Raw genomic sequence first — 27,080 nt, 5'->3', positions numbered from 1 at the left:
CTATGCCATCCGGAAGGACACTCTGCCCCAACCCCGGTCCAGCCAATCCGCCAGCACCGGGGCCAGGGCCCCGACGGTCCATTGGCCTGCGCAGCTTGGACTGCTCAGGCGCGCGCGCCACTCTTCGATAAGGGACCGCCAGGCCTGGAGCCTCAGTAGGCGACGGACCCTGTCCGTCACCATCCCGCCCCCCTCCCGGATCTGCCGCGTCCGCTCGTAGATTCGGGCCTGAGTCCTCGCGACTAGATCCAAGGGGGCATGCCCGACAAGGCCGTCGCCGCCGCGTGGGAAGTAGTATGGTACGCTTTTGCAGCCCTGATGGCCATGTGCCGCTGCACAGAGGGCAGCAGCGACACACTTCTTCGATTCTTTTTGGCCATCAGGGCGTCGGCCCAGACTGGCGCACCGTACAGTGCCATCGCTTGCACTACCCCCCCCGTACAGGCGACGCACTCCTGCCCCGGGGCCCCCGACGTTGGAGAGCAGGCGACCAACCGCGGTCGCCGCCCTCTCCAAACGCGAGGCCAACCGACGAAAGTGTTCTCCAAAGGTCCAGGAGCCGTCCAAGATCAGGCCCAGGTATTTGACGTAGGGCCCGATACGGACGGGGGTGTCGCCAACGAGGACCCAGGGCCTTCCGGTTGGCGGGGGACCACCCCTGACAAAGGCCCTGTGGAAGTACAGGGCCTCCGTCTTTCTCCGCGCCACCTCGAGGCCTAGACCCTCGATGGCGCGCACGATTCGCTGCACAGCCTGCTCGGCTGTTTTTCTCGCTTTCCCCCAAGTCGAACCCTCCGGCCACCACGATAGTGTCGTCGGCGTAGCAGACGACATCACAGCCGGGGGGAGAGCAATTTGCGGGACCGTATCGTACCCGAGGTTCCACAACAGGGGTCCCAACACGGACCCCTATGGGATACTCCGGTGCACGGCCCTTTGCACCAGGACCCCGTCCTAGTCTCGATAGGCCAATTGCCTGCCGCGGAGATAGTCCGCTACAACCCGTCTCAAATACGCGGGCACCTCGCGTCTTATCAGCACCCCGCGTATCCGGTCGTAGGGCAGGGTATTGAACGCGTTACTAATATCCAACGCGACACCCATCCGTGTGCATGACACCCGTCCTCCCGCGAGGGCCCGGACGCGCAAGATCGCGTCAATCGTCGATCTGCCTTCGCGGAAGCCGAACTGTTCCCGGTGGAGCTGCGGACCATCCCCGCTCAGATGGCGGTTGACGCGGCCGGCAACTACCCGTTCAAATAACTTGCCGGCCTCGTCGAGCAGGCAAATTGGCCTATTCGTCCCGCCCTCCTTGCCCTCTTTGGGAAGAAGCACTAACTTGGCTTCCTTCCAGACTGGAGGGAAGCGGCCGACCAGCAAGCACGTGAAGTACAGCCGCGCCACGCGACGGCCCCACCCGGACCGAATGGCCAGGCCCAGGTCCCGTCCGGGGACCCCGTCCAGGCCGGGAGGCCTACCGGCGCCCATTTTCCTCAATCCCCGGCGTCGACGTCCCTAACCTTCCCGCTGTCCCCGGCATCGCTCTCGCTCTTCGGGGCATAGCGGGGGTGAGCCGGTCGGGGGGGGGGCGTCCCTTCCCCGGCCTGGAAGAGAAAGCCCACCACCCAACTCACAAAATCTGGCTCTAGTCTCCGTCAACGGGGGAGTCCGCGGCCTGAGCTTCCTCATGGCCGCTCTGTACGGACGCCCCCACGAATCCATCTCGAGGGAGGCCAGTAACTCCTCCCAGGCCCTGGCCTTCGCCGTCCTGATAGCCGCCCCGAGGGCAGCGCGCGCGCGGCGGCACTCCGCTTGTGCGGTGGCCTCTCCGAGCACTGCATCGGGTCCGCGGCAACGACGGACCCTCTGCAGCGCTCTACGCACGGCGATCGCGACCGTCCGAAGCTGAGCGATCTCCCGGGACCACCAATAGGCCGCGCGGCGCCCGCGGCCAGCGGGAGTCTCCAGGGCGCGAGGCATTGCGCAGTCGCACACTTGCTGGAAATCCTTCCGCAAGGATCGCGCCTTCTCCTCCACCCATTCGTGGGTGAGGGGGCCCGGGGGGTCGTTATTGTTGCCCCCGTCCTCGTCCTCATTGGCTCACTCGGAGGCAGCGATCGCGGCCGCCAGGGCGTCCGCATCGAGCCGAGAAAGCGCCCATTTCGGAAAGCCTCGATCCCGCCTCACCGCTCTCTCCGGAGCGAGGGGGGCGGGGCAACGTCTTCGTTCGGCGGAGTCGAGGCCGGCACGGTAGGGGACGGCCGGGAGACTCATCTCTATGTAGAGATGATCGGAGAGAGTCTTCACCTCGGCCATACCCTTCAGCCCCTCATTCTCTGTGCGGCCGCTGGGGATACCGACGAGAGGTCCACCACGGACTCCCCCTGCGGCCGACGCACGCACTTATCCCGCCCCGATTGGCGAAGATGAGACCCATGGAAGCGGCCCAATCCTCCAGGATCTCGCCCCTCATGTTTCGTCGCGAGGGATCCCAAGTTCTAGATCTGGCGTTGAAATCTTCCGCGACCAGGACTAGCTCGCGGGTGTGTCGGAGAAGGTGGTCGCCTATCTCCGCGAGCCGGTCCTCAAACCCGAAACCACGCTCCGCCATCGTGTGCACAAACAAGTCCTGTGCACGGCGGGCGTAGTTCAGGTTGGCCTGTATTATGCGCCCGGAGCGGGGAAACTCTACGGCGTGGGGGGCTCACCGCCGGCAGTCCTCTCTCCCTCCGTCTCCATCGGGGCCTCCTTGCTCCGAGGAGTCGGCTCGAGACCCCCAAGCTTGCGGCGGGGCCTGTTCTCCTTTGACGCTGCCACGTCGTTCGCGACGTGGGGGGCTGCGCCCAGTACGGATGGAGGGGAGCAACATCGATGCTACAGCCGGGAACCCCTGCGGTCCGCCCCTCGTTACTCCCACGTTTCTCCTCCTAGACGCGAAAGCTCTGCACGCAGGCCCGCCCACTCGGTGGTTCGCCTTCTGGCCACGGTCGGCACATAACGGGCACTTGAATCGCTCGGCGTAGTTTGCCGTCTTGTGTCCCGATTGGCCGCACCGGTAGCAAAGTCCGGTGCGGTCCACGTCCCGGTTGGGACAGCGCGACCCCACGTGCCCCCGCTTCATGCACTTGAAGCATTGCAGTGGCCGCGCGGCGAGCAACTGTCCAGCCGATCGTTAGCCGGGCCGCAGCGGCGATCCTATTGACCGCGGCCACCGGGCAGCGGACCCAGGCGGTGCCGAGGCCGTCAAAGGCCCCCCTAACGGCACCGACCCTGACTTCCTCCTCGGTGCATCCCCCGCCTTGTAGACAGCGTCCGCGATCTCTTCGGGCGCGGCGGAATTGTCCAGATCACGGACCCTGATCTCCGCCATCTTAACCGGCAAAGCGACCTTCACGTCGCTCCGTCCAGTCAGCGCTTCTCGCAGTCGGGTGGCCAGAAGTTTGGTTTTATCTCGGCCGCCCTTGCCAGGAACCTCCAGGACCAGGGCCCCGGTTTGGGCCCTTCTAGTCCTGAGTCCCTGAATCCCCAGGTCTGAAAGCCTGACAGACCTCTTGGCTTCGGCCATGGCTTCGGCTATGGCTTCGGCGTACCCGCCCTCCCGACAGGTGATGTAACTGCCGGCGACCTGGGGACCCTCCTTCTGCTGCCGGGAGGCTTGGCGCCTCCCGGAGCTCCACCGCTTCCCGACTGAGGCGGTTGTCCCCCCGATCCTCTTGGCGGTGGGGGAGGGGGCGGAGCGACACTCCCCGCCCCGGTCTCTCTATCCCTCTCTTGTCTCGCCCGCCTCCCAATCACCTCCGTCCAGAGGGGCGGGCCCCTCGGTGGTAAGGCAGGTCGTCGCGCGCTTGGCATCGGCGTTGCTTGCGCGCCAGTCGTCGGCGCAGGTCGTTCCCGATTCGCCGCAGAGGCGGGCGCAGGGAGCCCGCGACGGAACGAACACCCATGACCCCTGAGACCCCCGCCGCAGCTACGCAAGCCGCTCTCTTCCTCCTCATCCTCCTCTTTGCGCTCCGGCCGATCCCCCGGACCTCGGAGGCTCCCCCTCCTTCCTTCTCAGGGTCGGGTCTCTGAACCCGTGTACTGGGGGGAGGATCGGGCGGGTGTCTACGCCGGGAGCCTCAACAATATCAGCCTGCCACAAGTCGTCGTATCCTCGAACTATAACACGTCTTCGTAGAAAATTTCTTCTTGCTGGAGCGTGCAGTTTCTCGACGAATCGCAGTCTCTCAGAACTAACGCGTCTATTGAATTTCGATGATTTCATGTTTCGCAAACTATCGATCAAGTGATAACGCGCGCGATGAAATTACACTACGATTTATTTCATTCATTCACGTTCTTTCACGTTTGTTTCATGTTCTTTCATGTTCTTTCGCATTTATTTCACGTTCTTTCACGTTCTTTTATGTTCTTTTACGTTCGTTTCACGTTCTTTCACGTTCTTTCACGTTCTTTCACGTCCTTTCACGTTCGTTTCATGTTCATTTCATGTTCGTTTAACGTTAATTTATAATAAGACCAGCCTCGCGAAGTTCCTCAATTATTAATGACATCTCATTATCATGTGCATTGTGACCAGCTTGACGCGAAGCTTCAAGCAAACGTAAGCGATCCACTAGCTCGTTGGGATCATCCCAGTGCACGTAATCAATTGCGTTATCATTTAATGTCGCAACGTTAGGTAATTCTTTTCCAATCGTAAATTTATTATTTAATAACGGTGCAATTATATATTTATACTTATATCCCTTGTTGCTCAATAATCGACCGTGTGAAACGTGTTTTCGTTTATGCGCGTTTGTAACCAACAATATGTTTTTATACCTTCGTTTATCGTTTTCCGTGTAGAGGGAATCATCGGGATATCTGTTAAAGATCAGTTCGTAAAGACCCGGTGTGCCAACGTATCGCATACCGTCAACAATTATGTTATCTTCGTTGTTCACGTCAAACTTTTTACTACCAAGCATCATTCCATCCTTGCCCAGATAAACACCGTAAACGATATCTATAATTTTCTCTTTTTCACCATGACCGCTAAGGAAATCTCCGATGTACTCTTGACCTAGCGGATCAAAGTGCTGCGACAACGCTTTTCGACCCTCTGGTGTTTGCAAACGATTTCGAACGATTGCTGCAAATGAATCGTCTGTCGTTTCGAAAACATCTTCGTTCTCGAGCGACTTGGATATCTTAGGTTGTACAACTACCGTACGCGGCGTGGACGCTATCGCTGACGAATCCATCGCTGTTGAATCCATTGCATCGTTTGACGTATGCTGCTGCTGCTCATGCTGTATCGATGGTAAATCTACCGCGTCGTTTAATGTATGCCGCATAAGTTTGTACGATTCGTTTAAGGCGTGATCCATCAAAGTGCTTTTTCATTTCCTCTTTATCTTACTCTCTGTCGTATCCTTCTGAACAAACGACGTTTCAACATCATCGTCACGAGGCTCCTCTTTTATTGCGTGTGTACTAGAATTGTCAACAATTTTTTGCAGCGGTTCAATGAGAGGTTCAAAGTGTCTCTTGATCACGATATCCTCTTCGATCCTACCGGTCTTCAAGGCGCGATGTTTTTTTCGGATTGATTCACTCATTTTCTCAATCTCCCTTGTGATTTTTTCACGCTCGCGTATATCTTTGTTTTCAGCCATGTTGACGTTTGTTTAACGTTGACGTATCGATAACGACTAACCGTTCCGTGGTATCGCAAATTCGTTAAATCCTTTTCTATATCGTCCGCTAGCAAGTTCACTGTCCTTGTCTATCACTAGAAATCCATAATCACGCTGCCAACAATCGCGACACAATGTACAAAAATCATCATACGTCATATCGGTATTCACCTAATCGTTGTATACATGCTTCAGATCGGTATTATCCTGCTTGAACAGGATCAGTAGGTTCGCGTTGTCACGTATAAGATATTTAGGTATTCTAGCATACGTCTGACAGAGATAAAAATGATCGACATTTGAGTGTCTACCCATTGAAAATATTCTCTTATCGTATCTTGCTTGTCATACGCCATGTCATCAAAGATGAAGATTGAGTTTGAACGCGCCTCGCTCGGAGGAATGACGTCACTATTATAAGAGAATGTAAAGTAACCGATTTCATTGATCAATGTTAACAAATTCTCCAATTAATATTTCGGCTGTTGCAACGATTTCGAGTACACGTACACGTTCTTGAAACGTACGCCGTGCGGACTTTCCAACAAGCTTATGATGACGTTGGTTTTACCACAATTCGAGGGTCCGCAAATAATCGCACGTATAGTACTCGGCAGCATTTCACCATGCTTACGCTTCTCACCACTGCCACCCATCAGTGACAATTTGTCGTCGTAATTTGTAACGCGTATCGCCAACGGTTGTCGTACGAACTTCATTTTCTACTAAGTAAAAAGGTAGGATCGAACGCCTATTTATATGCGTGCAAAACCGCGAATCGTTCAGTAGCAAAGATATTCGCGCTGTTACCACATCCCTCTGATATTCCTGATTTCAACGGTCCCGCACCATTGATAAAGAATTGTAGCGAATGCCATCGGGTTGTGGTTTGTTAAATCGCTTGATAAACGCGCTTTCTTTCGAGCAACATATCCCTGGATATCAGTTTTGCGGCCCGGGAACACACTTGAAAAAACGATTAGCCAGAGGCGATCAGAGTGTAAATCCATTGGACGCAGCGTGCCGCGAACACGATATTGCTTATTCTCAAAACAATCTCGCTAAACGACACGCAACGGACAAGGTACTCGTCACGAAAGCGTTAGGACGCATAATCGCAAAAGATTCGGCTCTAAAAGAGAAAGCTGCTGCTGCTGCCGTTTGGGCAGCTATGAAAGCTAAAACAAAGATTGGCATGGGCATGAAGAAGACGACGATGAAAAAAAAAAACAACAAAAAAGAAACGAGTACTTCCAACAGCGAAACGAGGCGGCATGTTACCGATTCTACCGTTATTGGGCGCATTCGGATCCATGATCGGTGGAGCAGCTAGCGTAGCAAAAGCAGTGAATGATAGTAAAGTCGCGCAAACTGAGCTCGAAGAGTTACAACGTCACAATCACACGATGGAAGGTCGGGGGTGTATCTTGGTCCATACACAGGTGGAAAGGAACTGTACCTCGCGCCATACAAATACGGAAAAAGTGTAACAGCGAAAGGGAAAAAAAACACGTCGAAAAAACGTTAAAAATGCCTGCGAGTGCAATGACAAATGTGCAACTGCAGCAATTGGCTATTCGTATGCGTATTCCATACTTTAGAGATGTTTTCATGCGTAATGCATTACCGATAAACGATCCACGACAAACGAGAGCGGTATTGTAAACCTGGATGATGTGACGGGTCCCGGTACTCATTGGGTAGCGTACGCAAAGAGAGACAACCACGTGATATATTTTGATACTTTTGGTAATCTTGGGCTAAAGAACTTGTACGATATTTCGGAGACGGTGAGACAAAGATAGAGTACAATCGAACGTCCTATCAAATCTACAGTCAGAGCATTTGTGGGCAATTGTGTTTATAGTTTCTCCGAACAGTTAATGCGTATGAATTTAAAGCTCGACAGCATGCGAATTAACTCAGTATTCGTTGGACGGTTTTTCAATCATGTCGTTGATACTTACGCGAATTGGGAAGAGCAGCATCCTCACTACAACGTACTTTCCAATTATAGATTTGAGCGATGACAATTACGAGCTCGGTCTAATGAACTTTGAGACTTACAACATGATTCCGAACGTAAATGTTTCGAATAATAAGTTTTACTTTGATGAAGAAGACGTGGAAATTACGATTCCCGAGGGATCGTACGAACTGCAAACCATAAACGAGTTTTTGAAACACAAAATGCTGAAACGTCTGAAAAATGCAGCTAACAATGATAATGAAAAACGAGACGATGGTAGCGTCACACACATATCACACGGTGACATTCCAATTGAAGACAACGATGTCGATAAAGACAGTGGCGATAACGATTTCCTGATAGTACTTCGCGCGAATAACAATACGATGAAAAGCGAGATAATATGCGCCTATAAAATAAATTTTAGCAAGCCCAACAATATTGGATCGTTGCTAGGATTTTCTTCAGATCGTATATTAAAGCCGCGAAAATGGTACAAATCAGATTTATCAATTAACATTATCAACGTAAATATTATCCGCATAGAATGTAACGTGACCTCAAGCGCATGCAGTAACGACAAGCGCGTGTATACGATACACGAATTTTCTCCGAACGTGGCACCAGGATATAAGATCTCGGAAACACCGAGGCAGATCATTTATCTGCCGATCACCGCACGGAGCATTTCGGATTTGACGATACGCGTCGCCGATCAGCACGGACGATTGCTTAATTTTCGAGGGAAAGAAATCACCGTCAGATTGCACGTACGACGACTACGACGATAACGCTTGTGCAGACGTAGCGTGTTGAACGCGCACGTAAAAGATAACACATCGTTTACAAAACCGACATTTAGTAGTAAATTTCAATTATCAAGAAAAGAAGTTTGCACTGAGAAAAAGAAACTTACCGCATCGAACGTTGCATTTCTTCAATCTTCGGGATTCATAGTACGACAATGACGGACATCTTAAACATTGAGAATGAGCCGATCTTCGATGATCGCATCATCAAGATCGAGACTCATACGTACAATCCGTTTGCCAATACAACGTTTGATCACACCGATGAGATAAGAATACCTATACAACATTAGGATTTATACACGTCTGAAAGTTTTCTATAGATTGAGGGAAAAGTTACGATAAAAAAAACAGTTACGGGATCTAGTATGACATTGGGGAATAATTGCATCGCGTTTATGTTTGATGAGATTCGATATGAACTTGACGGTGTAGAGATTGATTGCAACAGAAACGTTGGAATAACCAGCACGCTCAAGAATTATATAACCATGTTATCCAACAGAACCAAAATTGTGGATAACGCTGGTTGGGATCCGTGGCATCCTGCGAATGGATACTTTAATTTTTGCGTACCACTTAACATGCTACTGGGATTTTGCGAAGATTACAAACGCGTGGTGATTAACGCTCGTCACGAGTTGATCTTGATACGCGCGCGCAACGATAATAATTGTCTAGTCGGCGATTCAGCGCAGGAACCGGAAATTGAATTATTCAAAGTACAGTGGCGAATGCCGCATGTGCTGTTGAATGAGAAAAATAAACTATCGATGCTGCGTGCTCTGGAAAGCGGGCGATACCTTAGCATGGCTTTTCGCTCGTGGGATCTGTATGAGTTTCCATTATTGCAACGCACAACCAAACATACATGGGCTATCAAGATCGCTACTCAGCTCGAGAAGCCACGTTACGTTGTCTTCGCTCTGCAGGCTGGTAGACATTCAGAAAAACGTCATGCTTGAGGACGCGAGTCGATTCAATGATTGCAAACTGACAAATGTAAAACTGTATCTGAACTCGGAATGTTATCCGTACGACGATATGAATCTGGATTTCGATAAAAACAGATGGTCAATTCTGTACGATATGTACACACGTTTCTGTAAGGGTATGATAATCTTGAGCCGAATCTATCTGTTGCCAATTTTCGACAAAAAGTCCGTTTGTGATTATCGATTGCTCTCGACAAAACGAATCGATCAAAAGTGCATCTGTAGATGTGCGCATAGAATTTGACTGTAAGGAGAATGTGCCCGCGAGCACCACCGCATACTGTCTCATCATACACGATCGCGTAGTTCAGTACAATCCGTTGACCAATGTTGTGCGCAAAATTACCTAAGACGACGACGACATCGCCACACTTTTCTCCAGAAAAATACATTTGAGACAATATAAGAATCTACAACGCATCGATGTGGACCACAGTCTTCTCAATGATAACAGTCATGTCTGTACCAATGTGGATCTACAAGGCTTCATCGTCAGGGGAAGGTTTGTCGTGAAGGAATTTGCCTCTCTCAAAAATGGCGTCGAACACTCACATTACATTTTTCAACATCCCATGCCGTGGCATCAACTTAGCAACGCTGACAAGCGCTTAGCATCGTGGTTGCTTACGCATCATCATGGAATATTATGGGAAGGTGGAATGATTCCGTACAGTATGGCTAAAAACTTGATTACAGCGGCGCTGATGAGGAATGAAACAACACCCGTCATATACGTTAAGGGGTGTTAGAAACGAGAATGGTTGTTCGATTTGCTTCTGGGCGAGGAAGCTAATGTCGAAAATATCAAGGTGCATTACAAAGATATAAAACCTTTAAATAAAAATTGATGTTGCGCATACTTTACGTTGTCGAAATCATGTGAACAATTGCGCTTTACAGAATGTATTTAAACTGTATAATTGGTGGTCTAATAATAAAAAATAAAAAATAAAATATATACAATCTTTTACTTTATTTTTACCCATCATATTTCCCTTTTTTTTCTCTCTTTAATAAAAACTACAATTAACAAATTAAATTAATTTTATATGTTAGGATAATTGGTAGGAGATAGGAATAATTCTTAAATAATTTTTAACTTTTATACAAATACATATTTATTTATTAATTACGTAAAGCATCATGTACAATATTGTCGGATGCATAAGTCACTAGTTCGCAATCTATTATACAAGTTTTATCATAACTTTTAAATAATAATTTTAGAGCATCACACTTATTAGTAATATAATTTTGACGTAAAAGATTTACAAAATGTTTATATTTATCACTTACACTATAATTATTTTTATATAATTGATTATACATAGATTCAACGCAGTGTTCAAGATTAAGTAAAAATAATATTGTTAATGGTTTCATATATATATATATATATATATAGATATTACATAGTATTAATTTTACGATATTTTTATCGTGTACGTTTACAATTTCCATTACTAAATCACAAATAAAAAGTCTCGAAGATGGTATAGTTGCCCGTACGAGTTCCTCAACATCCACACGTCTCTCGATAAATTTTTGCCATGTTGTGTATGGTAAAATTATGTGGTTACCCTTGTTGTCGCCAAGCAGTATTTCTACAAAAGGCTCAGACCCTATGCTGATTCCCATTTCCAAGTACTTATAAGATGTAGCCGTAAGGGGAAATCTCCTTTTCAGGATGCGGGGTGTATGGCGCGGCTGTGATACTGTTCTATAAAGAAAAAATATTGCGAGTTAGAAATAAAATCTAAATAAATATGTAATAAATATGTAATACAATTTGATTTAATTAAGAAATACTTACGGTTTATCACGAGTTTCGTTTTCCTGAATTGGAACGTAGTAGTTCATCTTCGGGAAGTACGTTTTTTTTTCAAAAAATCTTCCACCGATCGACTTCAGCAGCCAACGTTGTCCTGTGTTGTTCGTCCGGTAATAAGCGACTGTAGTGAGGATGTTCGTAATGAGCGAATCTATGATTATTAGTTCTCGAAGCTGTAAGATGCGGAATAAAACATTTCTTTAATTAAAGATACAAATTCGAAAATTTTCTAAGTCCCGTCAAAATGGAAATATTTCTCGGTAACCGACAGTTCTATTGAAAATTTTGGTAGCCTTCCAAAGAATTTTATTGATAATTATTAGCATTAGAAGCATTTTTTAATTTTTAATAACCAGGAGTCAACTTCACGCATTCTCCGTCACTGACTTTCTCTTGTACCTTCGCGCTTATTGACTTATTACAATGATGAATTAAGACGAAACTATTTACCGCATCGAAAAATAGTATTAGACATTTCTTCTTAGATTTTCATTCTCTATCGCATGGTGCTAAACAAATCCGATGCTTTTGTAACTCCCTGTATATATATATATATATATATATATATATATATATATAATATATATAATATATATATAATAAATCTTGTTATTTTACATTTTACTTTAATAAACAAAAATAATCTACAATTATACTTGCCAATAATACATTTGGTGATTTTCAGTTCGGATAAAGCCTTCTTTTTCCGTTTTCCATAATAACTATACTGTGTAGCGAAACTGTTTGTGAATACCTTTGCTAAAATGTTGTTTATAAGTTCATTTGCATTTCGCCCTCCTCTTTTGGCTAACAATGTCATCTGTAAACATAATTGCAAGTTATAACTATAATATTTGACTATTTTAAGGTGCTTTTGAATTAACAAATACTTTTCAGTATTACTGTCAATTCAACATATTAATATAGTCAATCTTCCACGCATTGCAAAAATTTTTTAAACAATAATACTTATGACGCTACATAAATTGTAATAATTTCAAATAATTTTTTTATATATTATATATGCACATTTCTAAAAAATATTTTCTAAAAAGTATATTGAGCTAAAATATAATATTTAGCATACATCACGTAAGCAAAAGTAAGCATAACTTGCAAAAAGTATGCAATATATGTATATGTAATACAAAACACAACTTATATAAACATTACACAATTTACAGAGTATTTATTTCTTTAAGAATATTTTATAAAATATTTTATAAATTTCATGACTTATAAAACAATATACATACTAGTGTTTTAAAAACTTTAATCAAAATATTGTAAATTTGTACAGGTTTCAAACAAGATGGATGATTGTAGAGAAAAGTTTATTTAGAATAGTAGAATGTGCATTGTCAAAATTTACGTTAAATAAAACATAATTTTATAGTATTTTTTGTACTCACTATAAATTTTATAATTTTCCAGAGTAATTTTATTACTTGTATATAAATAATAAAATTACTAACAATAAAAAATAGTAATTTATTACTGGTCAATTTATTACAGACAGCATCAACGGTGCAATTCTATTTTAATATAAACAACTATATTAATCATTTGCTTGCCATGCGGCACATGGTTGCCAAAATCGTTAGAAATATTTTAACATTTTATATTATATAAAATTCCTGATTAGTATTTCATTAAGAATATTAATTAAATTGATTACAAATTGCATTCTCTGTGTTTATTATTTTTATTGTAATTTCTTTAATAAAACAAGATTTGGCGTCTTTATTGCTTTGGTGTTACAAAACAAAAAGAAGAGAAATCTTAATATAATCAAATTATACGAAAACGTTAATGTACCACATCCTTCTGGAATATTCGATTTTTCAATTTTTCTTCCAGTGCCTCTAGTGCATTATGGTCATCAAGCGGAAAAAAATTATTCAAATTTGTTTCTTTATTTATAGATTCTTCTACAGCCTGTACTGTAGGGTCATTATATGTTTTCGTACGGAAATTAATCATTACTTTTCGAATTTCTTTTATTTCCTGCAATATAGCATTATTTTTCTTGACATTTTCTTCTTCTAAACCTGCAATAGAAATAATTACAATTTCGTAAATAATAACGTACATGTTATTTTACATTTACAATAACAAACAATATAATTTACCAATTATATAATTGAGTTTTTCGCTAATGTCATTGTTTGGTATTTTACTTATATCATGAGTTTTAGCAACACGAACACTTTTTTCAAATGTTTTTCCAACATCGCTGGTATTTTGCCTAGGAATGAGGATGTTATTGTTTGTATCATCTGTAGACGAATTTTGGATGTTACAAATTGATTATATTATGTAATAGAAATAGAAAATGCAATACAAAATATACAGTAAAACAAATTGATATTACACACATTACTGTTTACACATGCATATCGTACACGTACACATTAGTATTTTATATTGGTAAGGGAAGTGCGCCGGTTGTGGGCACCGTTTTGTTTTTAGCTCATAACTTTTGACTAAATGCATATTATGCAGACATATGTGTACCAGTGGAAAGCTAGTGGCCTTAGCTAACTGTCAGTGAAGGAACTAAATTGATTTCTTCAACTAGAAAAATTTTATCAAAAATTTAGTGAAGTGACAATTTTTGGACAAAAAATAATTTGTACCCGGTTGTGGGCACCCTTGAAAAATCCTAAAATGGAAAAATATGAAGGAAAACCACCACAAATAAAGAGAAAATAAAAATTTATTTATTTTAGAAGCCTTCACTGGCAAAAAGAACAAAAAAAGATGACACATCTTCACATCACTCATTGCCTTCTTCATCTTCGAAATCAGAAGCACAATGCTTGCGTGTGAAGTAGCTGGCACGCATATCAGCGCACTTTAAATGCACCGGACGACTGCATTTATTGCATGTTTGATGGTCTACGTTGGCTGCAATCACGGACGAATTCCAACAAAACACCATCTTCCACGAATGAAATGTCGTCAAATTGGGCTGCCACTTTCTTCACATAGCGTTGCAGACTGCTCCGAGGAATGCCATATGCTTTAGCAATCCCTTTGACAGGTTTATTGTCCGCTAAGCAACGCTTGCAACAGCGCATTAAAATTCATTTTTTTTTATCAAACGATTTTTCCGGGGTTGACGTGGCTAAAAATGCGTAAAAGGCATAAAAACTGATAAAATACGTTACGTCAACATAAAGAACGATATTACGCAGTTTCTCAACCAAACACACGCATTAAATGAAAAAAAATAAGGGTGCCCACAACCGGTTACATGAAGGTGCTCATAACCGGGAATGGCAGCTATTTTTTCAAAAAACTAACAAATTATGTGGTGCAAAAATTTTGGTTGAATACGAAATGAAATCACAAAATACCATAACAACACTGCAAACACAATGAAACACTTACCATTTTGAAAGAATTCACACCGATTTATCGCACTTTGAAAAGAATAGAAAATCACTTTTCTGTTTATTTATTGCAAATAATTTTTATTATGCTCACAGCTACTACGCAAATGCGTGTATTCGTTTTGGTATCAACACGAAAACTGCGTACCGTCAACATACACGTTTTTCAGTACTCAGATCAGTAACGTATGCTTGCTGTCCAAATTTACGTAGGGGTGCCCATAACCGGCACACTTCCCTTACACATATTTCCTATATATACAAACATTTTTAATTATAGAAAATTCTTTGTATAGAACCATTATTAATTAAAAATTATACTTTTTATTGATTTTTATATCTTTATGTGATTAAAATTATTTTATTAATTATCTTATCATTTTTATCTTTTAGTTTTAAGTTGTAATATGGCCATTTTAATAAAATAGGATTTTAAGACCGATCCTGAGATAATGTGGAATACGAGGTCCGAATATGAATATTGAAAATGCTATATTATTAACTCTCATATTAGAACACTTATCAAAATCATCGATAAGAACATTAATATCGCAATAAAAAAATAAACTTCGTGGCAAAATGAAAGTCTTCAATGTAGAAGAAATTTTTTTCTTATTTTTTTTGTACAGTCGTTTGATTGTTCATATGTTTCTTCTAAATAAAAAATATTGATTATTTTGTGTTCATGTTAATTATAACCAAAAGTTATTACCAAAATGCAATGTCTTTACCATCACTTATACCATAGTATTAAAAGTTTTTTGTTAAAAACATTTTGTCTAGCATTCAATGACAATAAAGTTGATGGTATTTTTGACTTATATAAAGATTTATTTTTGCTTTTTTTTTGCCTTGTAAATTCTCGTCACTGTCTTCATTTGTAGAATCAACTGTTTTTTTCTTTTTCTCTCGTGTCTACTTTTTTTAAAAACTTCTTCGTCGTTGCAATCGAATACCATTTGAGCCAGTCGCGCTTTTTCTTTCGCACCCTGGTGAAAATGTAAAATCGGAGCGTAAGTCGAATGTAAAGGGAGAGTAAGAGCGTAAGTCGAATGTAAAGGGAGAGTAATAGAAGCGTTAAAAAACCTTTTACGAAGCGTAAATTGAAACAATGAAATGTAAAAGAAGCATTAACACTTCTTTTACATTTCATTGTTTCAATTTACACTCCGTAGAAGGTTTGTTAACGCTTTTATTACTTTCCCTTTATATTCGACTTACGCTCCGATTTTACATTTTCACCAGGGCAGTTTCCAAATTACTTTCAATAAGTATCATATTAAAAAAGTGTCAACGTAATACGATGCCGTAGTACTTGCTTCGTAAGAAAGAAAAACAGGAAGCTACTTACGAACTGATTTTCCAAATACTCTAATAATAGACAACGTGTCCCAGTTTTCGGCAACTTCATCAATATCAATAATGGCTTTCTTAATGTCAGCATTTGAATATGGAGGCCATTTGCATATAAGCTCTTTAGTATCAACCCATGCACTTGGCACTGCCATAATACCGTCCACAAACTCGATAACTGTATACATTTTTTGATGTATCTATCTATGTATCTATTTGGTCGTTGTTGTAATGTACACTACAAAATACTAATTGTATTAAAAACAGTTGTAAACACTTTTTACACACACACACACACACACACACACACACACACACACACACACACACACACACACACACACACACACACACACACACACACACACACACACATATATATATATATATATATATATATATATATTTTATTCTGAGCATTTATTGAGGACATTGTTTACGGCGCACGCATACTTTGAGGACATTTCGATACTTTGGGGACTGGTCTCAAAGTTTTCTGAGGTTGATTGCATACTTTGGGGACTTATATGATCTTATTTTCTTCGTATATTTTGGGGCAAAAAGTTTATATGATTCTGACCGTACGGTGGTGCCACCTAGAGTATGTCCTCAAATTATACGTTGATTACCTTCCATTTATATAATGAAAGTGTCCCCAAACTATACTCTGATTACCTTTCATTTATATAATAAAAATGTCCCCAAACTATATGTTGAGTACATTTCAAATATAATGGATTTGTACTAGAACTATTCAAAAACTCATGTCCTCAAACAATACATTGGCATTTTTTTACTTATGTAATAGATTTATTAAATGTGATTTATTTTAAAAAAAGTGACACCTCTCTCTCTCTCTCTCTCTCTCTCTCTCGCTCTTTCATAATTTTTATATCTATCTATTTAAATATTTAACTATCTCATTAAGAAAATTGTAACTATTATATATCTATATATATATTATATATACATACACGTTATATGGATTCTACACACATAATGCATTAATAAAAAACACTAACTGCGGTATAATATTTAATAAATTACAAAAGTAAAAATTATATATAGAGGTGAACAAAAACCGTCAAAAGATTGCATAAAATTGCATCTAAATAATGCCGCTCGTAAACAACTTGTTGCGTGACTATAATGATGGCAACCGCTTCCCTCGCTTGACTGTATTGTTTTGTCGCGCGTCAGTATTTAGCGGTAGGCCGAGCAAATTCGGTTTTATCAAAATTAATATTTCGTTAAATATCGCATAAAACAAAAGGTTAAAACACTTTTTATATAATGCACTAAATAGAAAATATTGTTCACGAGTGTCGAATACAATTTTACATGTAACCATGTAAAAAAAAGTGTCAACGGACTTAAAGATTTGCTTAAAACAAAGAAATGAATACATAATTCCTTGAACTATTTAAACGCGTCCAATGGGCATCTGAATAAGACGGGGCATGAGATGTGTTTTAAAAATGAATGGATAGAATATTTAACTTGAGGACGCATATATTATAAGGTACCTATTGTATAACTTGAGGACTGTCTCCAATGAATACCCTTGTACAAAGAACTTTGTACAAGAGCGGCGTTTAATTGTATTTTATTATTCGTCGGAAATGTTTCCCAACACATCTCACTGCGTCTTTGCAATCATAACGCGTATAAAGTTAAAATGTGTCTTTGCACCAAAACACGACAGATCTATAATAATTATTAATGAGTTATCAGTCAGTCTAACTAATTGCAAAAGCAATGAAAAACTATAATATATTTTAAATCGTTCTATGTACATAACTACTGTTTCAGTCTCTATAAAAATTTTTATGCATGAGTTTTTATTATACAGAATGAGAAAAATTGCATGTAAACAATTCTCTTTAGTTTATTTTTCAACAAAAAAAACACAATTTAACTAAACATTAGTTAAACGTGAATGATATAATATACATACCAGATGTAGAAATAAGCGAAAAGAGAATAAGAAAAGCGACAGCAAAATAGAGAAAGAGAGAGAGAGAGAAAGAAAGAGAGAGAGAGAGAGAGAGAGAGAGAGAGAGAGAGAGAGAGAGAGAAAGAGAGAGAGAATGGATGAACACAAAACTAGAGTGAGTAGTCATTCAAAAGAAATTTTTCATTAATTATGAACAATTGAAAACAAATAAAAACAGATACGATTCTCGTAACGCAGTACAGTTATTAAATTGAACAAAAAAGTCTTCTAAACGTCGCGGAAAATTAGGTGTAAACATTCCCATTCGTAAACAAGTCGCCGCGTGTCTACCGATAGCAGTCGCTCGCCTCACTTGGCGGTAATATTGTCTTGCCGCGCGTCTGTTTTTGGCAGTAGGCTGAGCAAATCGGTTACTTCCCAAAATTGATATTTCGTTATATCGCATAAATTACAAAATGTTAAAATACTGTTTATTTAATGCACTAATTTACTGCATTGAATAAATGTTTTAACATTTTGTAATTTATGCGATATTTAACGAAGTATTAATTTTGAGAAATAACCGAATTTTCTCGGCCTACCGCCAAATACAGACGCATGGCGTGACAATACCGCCAAGCAAGGCGATCGATTACTATCGGTAGACCCACGGCGACTTGTTTACGAATGGCAATGTTTACACCTAATTTTCCGTGACGTTTAGATGACTTTTTTATTCAATTTAATAATCCGTACTGCATTACGAGAATCGTGTCTCTGTTTTCATCTGTCTTCATTCGTCCATAATTAATGAAACATTTCTTTTGAATGTCCACTCACTCTCAGTTTTGTTTTCACCCATTCCCCCCTCTCCCTCTCTCTCTCTCTCTCTCTCTCTATTTCGCTGTCGCTTTTCTTATTCTCTTTTCGCTTATTCCTATATCTGGTATGTATGTTACATTATTCGCGTTTAAGTAAAGTTCAGTTAAATCTTGTTTTTTTTTTTTGTTGAAAATAAACTAAAAAGGAATGCTTAGTTTTAATTTTTTTCAGTCTTTACAATAAAAACTCATGCATAGAAGTTTTTATAGAGACTGATACAGTAGTTATGTACATAGAACGAGTTAAAATGTATTAAAGTTTTTCATTGTTTTTGCGATTAATTGAACTGACTAATAACTTATTAATAGTTAATATAGATCTGTTGTATTTTGGTGCAAAGACACAGTTTAACTTCATACGCAGTATGATTACAAAGACGCAGTGAGATGTGTTGGGAAACGTTTCTGACGAATAACCCAATATAATTAATCGCCGCTTTTGTACGAAATTCTTTGTATAAGGGTATTAATTGGAGACTGTCCTCAAGTTATACAATAGGTAACTTATAATGTGAAAAATGTGTCCTCAAATTAAATACTCTATCCAATTATTTTTTAAACATATCTCATGCCCCGTCTTACTCAAATGCCTCTTGGGCGCGTTTTATATAGTTTAAACTTTAATGACTAAATGACTAAATAGAAAATATTCCTCACGAGTGTCGAATACATTTTCACATGTAACCGTGAAAAAAGTATCAACAGATTAAATAATTTACTTAAAACAAAGAAATGACTACATAATTCCTTGAACAATATAAAACGCGTATAAGAAGCATCTGGATAAGATGGGACATGAGATATGCTTAAAAAAATGATTGGATAGAATATTTAATTTCAGGAGTTATTTTTTACATTATAAGGTACCTATTATATAACTTAAGGACAGTCTCCAATTAATGCCTTTGAACAAAGTACTTGGTACAAGAACGGCGTTGAATTGTATTGGATTATTCGTCAGAAACGTTTCCCAACATATCTCACTGCGTCTTTGCAATCATTACGCGTGTATAGTTAAACTGTGTCTTTGCACCAAAACGCGACAGATCTACAATAACTGTTAATGAGTTATTAGTCAATCTAATTAATTGCAAAAGCAATGAAAAACTTTAATATACTTTAACTCGTTCGGGAGCGTCCCAGATGCGCACAGTAATAAACGGACACAGCAAGCTGAGTGAAATGGACACAGTAACAAACGGACACAGACCAAACGGACACAGTAATAAACGGGCACAGTAACAAACGGACACAGTAACAAACGGACACAGACCAAATGCGCACAGAGCGAAACGGATACAGTGCGAAACGGACACAGTAACAAACGGACACAGACCAAATGCGCACAGAGCGAAACGGACACAGACCAAATGCGCACGGACCAAATGCACACGGACCAAATGCAATCCATGTACATTGCAAGCAGAGTAAAGTCCACATAGGTTAGCGACTTGGACGGGGTGGGTGCGGGAGGGGGGCCGAAGGCCCTGTGTGTGTGTGTGTGCGTGCGTGCAAAGCATTCACTGCATCACATGGGTTTGCGACTTTCCGTGTATGCATTTGGTCTGTGCGCATGTGCAGTGTGTGTCCGTTTCGCATTGTGTCCGTTTCGCTCTGTGCGCATTTGGTCTGTGTCCGTTTCGCACTGTGTCCGTTTCGCTCTGTGCGCATTTGGTCTGTGTCCGTTTGTTACTGTGTCCGTTTGTTACTGTGTCCGTTTCGCACTGTGTCCGTTTATTACTGTGTCCGTTTGGTCTGTGTCCGTTTGTTACTGTGTCTGTTTCACTCAGCTTGCTGTGTCCGTTTATTACTGTGCGCATCTGAGACTCACTCACTCGTTCCATGTACATAACTATTGATTCGGTCTATATGAAAATTTCTATGCATGAGTTTTTATCGTACAGAATGAAAAAATTGCATCTAAATAATTCTCTTTAGTTTATTTTTCAACAAAAAAAAATTTAACTAATCATAAGTTAAACGTGAATGATAAAACATACATACCAGAAATAAGAATAAGCGAAAGAATAAGAAAGGCTACAACGAGAGATTGATTGACTGATTGATTGCGTTTATTATGCCCGAGCAATAGCTGTAGGGCAAAGAAGATTGAGCAAAAACATAGATTTTACAATTAGTCAAGCAACAATGAAAGTAACAATAAACTTATAATCAAAACTAAGCATATAAAATAAGGTCAGTCACAAACTACAAGCAAAGAGGTGAAACAATCGCAAGCGCCGTACAAAGTACATAAGTAAAAATTAGCAGATTCAAGACCATCGGAACGCTGATAAGAAGTGGAAACTGCAGTCTAACATTACAAATAGTGCAATGGTCAAATTAACAAAGTAGAAATGACAAAATGTAATAAGCAAGTATAAGGTAGGATGAGTACAGAAGTAGCAAAGTTAGCAGACTTAGTGTAATCGAACGCAGTAGTGCAATAATTTCTTATATATCTTAAATTAATATGTAAAGTATAGAACCTAGATTACAAGCTACATACAAAAGTTGAGCAAACGCAGATACGAGCAGGATGATTATGGTAAGGGAAGGGAAGAAAACTTATAAGCAATCAAGCGCTGATAAAAGCAAGTATAACTAATTACGTATCTAACTTAATAAAGAAAGGTCGAATCTAGCTTAACTGCAAATGTAATGAAACAGGCAATTTTGGTGTGAGCCATGTAATCCCAGAACCAGCAACACAAGCAAACTCTGAGCGAATAAGAACAAGCGAAGAATATCCTTAAGCTAAGCTAACCAAGAAAGGTGCCAAGGTAATATAAACGATGAAGGAACAGGAAGAGTATGTTAAGCCAACTTATCAAGGTCAGCCACCGAGTCCACTCGAATCACAGGTTCGCCATCCGAGCGTCTAACGTTAACACGACCCCTGCTGACCCATACATATTGATATGATTTCTTCTTGGCCGTATGCTTTGTTTGCTTCAGCAGTTCATATATGTTTTTGGGAAGCAGCTCATTCACGTAAATATTTCCGCCTGAATCGTTCTTGCAAACCTCACTTTGCACTAGCACACGACGCGCACGCTTCTTCGAAATGACGATATCACGAACAGCAACAGAAGCTAAAGTGACAAAGAGTGAAACGGAGGTAGAGACCGGCAAAGGACGATCATGAGACACTGCGCGACCTGATTCACGAGCAACGGTCCTAATCTCCAAAATATGGCACGACAGTTCAGGGATACCAAGCTTCGTAAACACATTGCGAACAAGAGTCAAAGGGGTAATAGACAACGTGGATGGCACGCCAGATATGATAAGCATATTGTGTGTTCGGCTATGCGAGTCTAATTCAGACGATCTCTGATGACTCTTTAAGTCACCCACGTCACGCGCAATGGTAGCACAGCTTTGCTCCAACGAAGTGATACGCTGACTATTTCTCTCCACATTTCCAGCAACAACATTTAATTGATTTAGCTTAGCGTTAAGCTCCTGATTAGTACGTCGCTGTTCCTCGATAAAAGCAGAGAATTTGGCGTCAGACGCCCTGTGTTGTTCAAGCAACTTCAGCAAAAGTTCATTGGTTGAGACATCAACACTAGCCAGTGACTGCGACTGCGACCGCGACGAAGAATCGGTACCCACAGGGGTGGTCATATTTGCTAAATCGAATGGTTACAACGCGCCTACTACTTCCGGTGTCAAAGGCGTGCTTAACGAAGCAGACAACGATTTACAGCACTCTTCAGCGTACCTAGTGCTGGAATAGGACTTTACGCAACCAGGGTGAAACACCCTCCCGCACTCACACCCAACCGACGCAGTAGCAATCGGTTTGTTACACCAAGCACACACAGGTTTCATAAGTAGTGTAACCGCCGCTCGCGAGCGACGGCCAACTTCGCCTCCGTCTCTGGTCGCGGCCCTGAGCCGCCCGGGTGTCGGAGCGACTATCTTCACGAGGTTTCCCGACGCAACACTAAGTTGGGCGCCAGGTACGTTAAGCGTACCACTCTGTGTACACCAACTCGCAAACGAATGTTACGATACTTGAATCTCGGGAAAAACGGGCGCACGCCAGACGACCGGGGCGTTAGCGGCTCCGAGATCCAGCTGCTCAGCCCTCCAATGGCAGAGGGGGAGGTTCGGTGCGGGCGGATGGAATCGGGAAGGCGAGAGAATTACGTACACGACACAAATGTAACAGAAAAATTAACAGTTGTATTTGACCGTAAGAATTACAGTAGATGACGACTCTGCGGAGCGGTGGTGGCTCGCGCGCGTTACCAGCTGGCATCCGCTGGATATCAAATGGTGTGAGAACGGTATGTTGAACGAGCGGGTTATGATGCGTACGCGGGAACTCTCCGACTTGTCTTACGCTTAACCCGGCGTCGTTGGAGGACGCCGACTCCCGCCAAGATGACCTCGCCAAGGGCGAACGGGACGGATCGCAACTCCGAGCCCGCGCGGCACGCGACGGACTCGTGTTCTCCCGTGCTCTAACAATTCTCGCGAAAGATAAGCGCAATAATTATGAGTTATTCGACAGTCCGACGGTATACGACGATTGCGTCGATAACTATCAGAGTACACTCCCCGAAGGGGTCGCAATAACGGTGCGATCGACCAAATTATACAAAAGTAACAACTAAATTTTTTCCACGATGCGACAAGATACAGCGCGGGAATAACCCGCGACACGACGACCGGACGAAACGACAATTGACTCGGCTGCGGATCGGAACGCACACGCAACGCGAAACTATCACGAAATAAACAGCACGTAGCGAAATCACGCGGACGGGCGCGATCGGGCGAGACGACGATGCTCCATGGAATCCGCGAGCTTGGGATTCTCATAAACACGCCGAACGATGTTGCGATAACTACGCGATTTCCCCGCGGCTCGCCCAACCCGCGAAATCGGTGGCTTTACAATTGGCGGGACGTTCGTCTCACCACTTTGCCTCTCCTCTCGTGGCCTCCTCCGGGTCGGGATGACTCTCGTCCCTACGTCCTTCCTCACAACTCGGCTCGGGAACTCGGGACACACACACAGTCTTATCTCTACGTCCGCAGCACGAGTGAGGAATCCTGGATCTCGCGGGGGCCGCTCGGCGGCGCGCCCCACCTTGCCCCCGGCGTTCCTGGCCCTTATTGGTTGATTTCGCGAAAATCGATTTTCGCGCAGAGCGCGGTGCGGCTGATCGATCCACGCACGGCGGTCGATGATTACGGGCCCCGGGCACAGGAATCCTGGCGCTTTCTCGCGCGTCCGACTCTTTTCTCCTCGCCCGGCGTATCCTCCGCCATCGGGGCGTCATTTCCTCCTCGACGGGGCGTCGGCGCATCTTAAGTTGTCGTGATCCTTCCGCCGGACTTCCCGCGGTATCGGGTCTGCAATCGCCCCGTCGGGATGTCGGCCTCGCACGGCGTCGCTGGGTCCTGAAAGCGTGATTCAGCGGCAGTATCGGAATTCTTACATGGCAGAAACGGTAGGCAAGATAAGGGCGGCATTACCTGCGGACCCCCGCTTAGAAAGGGTTTTCGTTGACTCCCTCGTTGTCCATTCCTCTGTAATCTCCGGGAAGATTTTCCGTTGAGACGAGACGTCCGACAACTACAACGAGATCTTCATAGCCACCGACCTCCGCCGCACCCGCGGTATAACGCTCGCAAAAATCTTAACAAGTAATTAGATGGACAGCACGTGGGACGTCACACACACAAAGTACAAAAGAATACGCTTTTGCGTCCGCTCCCGAGCGGGAGGACGCAGGGCCCGCGGGATGTTATTGCGTAAGGGCCCTCAGGGCCTTGTGACGGACAGCAGCCTGCGGCTGTCACGTCACAGTAGATATGAACACACTAATTAACTAAATCAGTATATGGATATACAATTAGCTCGCAAAGAATGTACGCATCAGTTCACGCAGGCGATTTCCATCAAAACTTCACACTTAGTCGTTGGGAGCCAACTTGAACACCCGATAGATGCAGAAATCACGTGAAGCACACGCCGCCGATATGGCGGGAACCCAGGCAGCCAGATGAAGCACAGAGAGATGTGGCCGGTGGAAGTGGCGCTTGCGCAGAAGAGAAACGGCCAATGGAAACTTCAAGACAGGAAAGAATGCTCCAGCAAAGTCCGCGTGTCCAAACCAAAAAACGATCAAAAGACACCAATTAAAGGCTAAGTGGACACCACCAATAAAGGAAAGTGTCAAAAAAGTGCACCCTTGACCGTGAGACTGCAAAAAGAAAGCTCCGAAGGGCAGCAACCAGCAATAACAAGCACAGAAATACAGAGCAAGAAAAGTGCGTCCGCACGTAGTACTCACCCGAAGAGAGAGACAGAGAGAGAGACAGAGAGAGAGAGAGAGAGAGAGAGAGAGAGAGAGAGAGAGAGAGAGAGAGAGAGAGAGAGAGAGAGAGGGTGGGTGAACACATATTGAGAGCGAGTGGATATTCAAAAAAAATTTCTCATTAATAATGGACAATTCAAGACAAATAAAAACAGATACGATTCTCGTAACGCAGTACAGATTGTTAAATTGAACAAAAAAGTCTTCTAAACGTCGCGGAAAATTGGGTGTAAACATTGCCATTCGTAAGCAAGTCGCCGTGGGTCTACCGATAGCAATCGCTCGCCTGTTTGGCAGTATTGTCTTGCCGCGCGTCTGTATTTGGCGGCAGGCCAAGCAAATTTGGTTATTTCACAAAATTAATATTTAAATATTGCGCAAATTATAAAATGTTAAAATAAGTTTTTATTTAATGCACTAAATTTGCTCTCGAGTGTTGAATACTTTTTCACATGTAATTCTGTAAAAAAATGTCAACGCCGTCAACGGTCTTAACGATTTACTTAAAACAAAGAAATGACTACATAATTCTTTAAACCAGTGCTTAGTTGCACATTTCGAGCCGAGGCACGCCAGCTATACCCCCACTACCCTCTTAGGTTCGACAGCCGAGCAGCCGATTGCGCGGCTAACGCTGTCTCAGGAGCGTCCTTTGACAAATATAACTGGACCCATCCGCGTGATTAAAAATTTTATTGCGTAGTGAATAATTTTTATTTTTACTGATAATTAAAGTTATTGATATTATGTTTACATTTATAAATATCTTTGTATGTGTACATGTATATATACACTCACTCGAAAAAAAAGCGGTACACCTAAAATTTGTCAAAAAATCACTAAACTTCCAATGACGATAACTACGCGAGTAATAAAGATAGGAAGGTTTCTAAAAAAAGAAATTAAAGCTTCAAATGTCTACTTTAAGAATTGATTTAGTAAAATTTTGCGTAATAATTTTTTTCAAAATGGCGTATGACAAAGCGAGAGCATGCGAAATTGAAAAATATTGGTCTGAGTTTGCGACGATCCATGGCGTGAGGCAAGTATCGCAACTTAATGGGATAAAAAGCATGCGATAGTACAGAGTTTTCCCTTCAAAATGCTTTTTTATTCGTCTCGATGCGATGATTTTTCGCTGAGATATGCGCATTTAAAATAAAAAACTGCCTTTTTATTCAAATGGGCATATCTCAGCGAAAAATCATCGTATCGAGATGAGTAAAAAAGCATTTTGAAGGGAAAACTTTGTACTGTCGCATGCTTTTTATCCCATTAAGTTGCGATACTTGTTTTATGCCATGGATCGTCGCAAAATTAGACCAATATTTTTCAATTTCGCGTGTTTTCACTTTGTCATACGCCATTTTGAAAAAACCTATCACACATAACTGTAATATAAAATTTTTTTAAGTGGCAATCCGAATCTTGAAAATGCTTCTTGGAAAACTTTGCTAGCTGTATTAGATGCTGAGATATTCAATTTTGAATTTTTAACAATGCCCAATTTTAACTATTGCAAGAATAAAAATTCCGGGTTTCGCTAACAACTATGGTTAGTCTTTATTTTAAAACTCGAAACCGTTCTCGGATTGTAAGCGTTCGACGTACATGTGCATGTGTGTTGCATAGCTGACTTCCCACGAAATTTTACTACTCCAGACTCACATTGGCCGGAATTCATAGTCGAATCTTGTTCAAGTTCTAGCTTAAGCACGATCTTGAGACGTCAATGCTGTTATTTCATTGGTTAAGTAAGTCTCAAGTCGGCTCGAAGCTAGACTTAAGACAATGCTTGAGCTTAAGTTCGGTCTATGAATCCCGTCCATTAACACAAGCAAATCTAAGTAGTTATGCGAACGAAGCTTCCCCATTAGGGAATT

The 27,080-nt window shown here is 42.4% G+C and overlaps 3 protein-coding genes across 13 annotated transcripts in view; 1 reads left to right on the top strand and 2 right to left on the bottom strand.

Annotated features, from left to right (window-relative positions):
- Window positions 1-8,827: 8,827 nt before the first annotated feature.
- LOC118644640 lies at window positions 8,828-9,424 on the top strand. Its single transcript, XM_036283630.1, has one exon. It carries the CDS (start codon window positions 8,828-8,830, stop codon window positions 9,422-9,424), a length of 597 nt encoding a protein of 198 aa, XP_036139523.1.
- Window positions 9,425-10,546: 1,122 nt separating this feature from the next.
- LOC105832204 overlaps window positions 10,547-27,080 on the bottom strand; it is a 36,565-nt gene continuing 20,031 nt past the window's right edge. For 2 of the 11 annotated variants that reach the window (XM_036283863.1, XM_036283865.1), the window contains 6 exons: window positions 16,035-16,274; window positions 13,418-13,564; window positions 13,104-13,336; window positions 11,946-12,105; window positions 11,268-11,406; window positions 10,547-11,174 (listed from right to left, as the gene is read on the bottom strand). In XM_036283863.1, coding sequence (XP_036139756.1) covers window positions 10,580-11,174; window positions 11,268-11,406; window positions 11,946-12,105; window positions 13,104-13,336; window positions 13,418-13,564; window positions 16,035-16,224 — 1,464 coding nt within the window. In that variant the 5' untranslated portion in view covers window positions 16,225-16,274 and the 3' untranslated portion in view covers window positions 10,547-10,579. Of the gene's footprint in view, window positions 11,175-11,267; window positions 11,459-11,945; window positions 12,106-13,103; window positions 13,337-13,417; window positions 13,565-14,681; window positions 14,936-16,034; window positions 16,275-17,562; window positions 17,997-27,080 lie in introns of those variants that run through there. The other 9 variants (XM_036283867.1, XM_036283866.1, XM_036283868.1 and 6 more) reach the window with 8 other exon arrangements.
- LOC118644639 lies at window positions 21,671-22,486 on the bottom strand. The gene has a single exon (XM_036283629.1). The coding sequence runs from the start codon at window positions 22,484-22,486 to the stop codon at window positions 21,671-21,673; it is 816 nt and encodes a 271-aa protein (XP_036139522.1).

The sequence above is a fragment of the Monomorium pharaonis genome, chromosome 3, assembly GCF_013373865.1.
Source record: "Monomorium pharaonis isolate MP-MQ-018 chromosome 3, ASM1337386v2, whole genome shotgun sequence".
NCBI classification, from domain to species: Eukaryota; Metazoa; Arthropoda; class Insecta; order Hymenoptera; family Formicidae; genus Monomorium; species Monomorium pharaonis.
The sequence above is the reverse complement of the archived record's forward strand: the minus strand, read 5'-3'. Positions and strand labels throughout refer to the sequence as shown.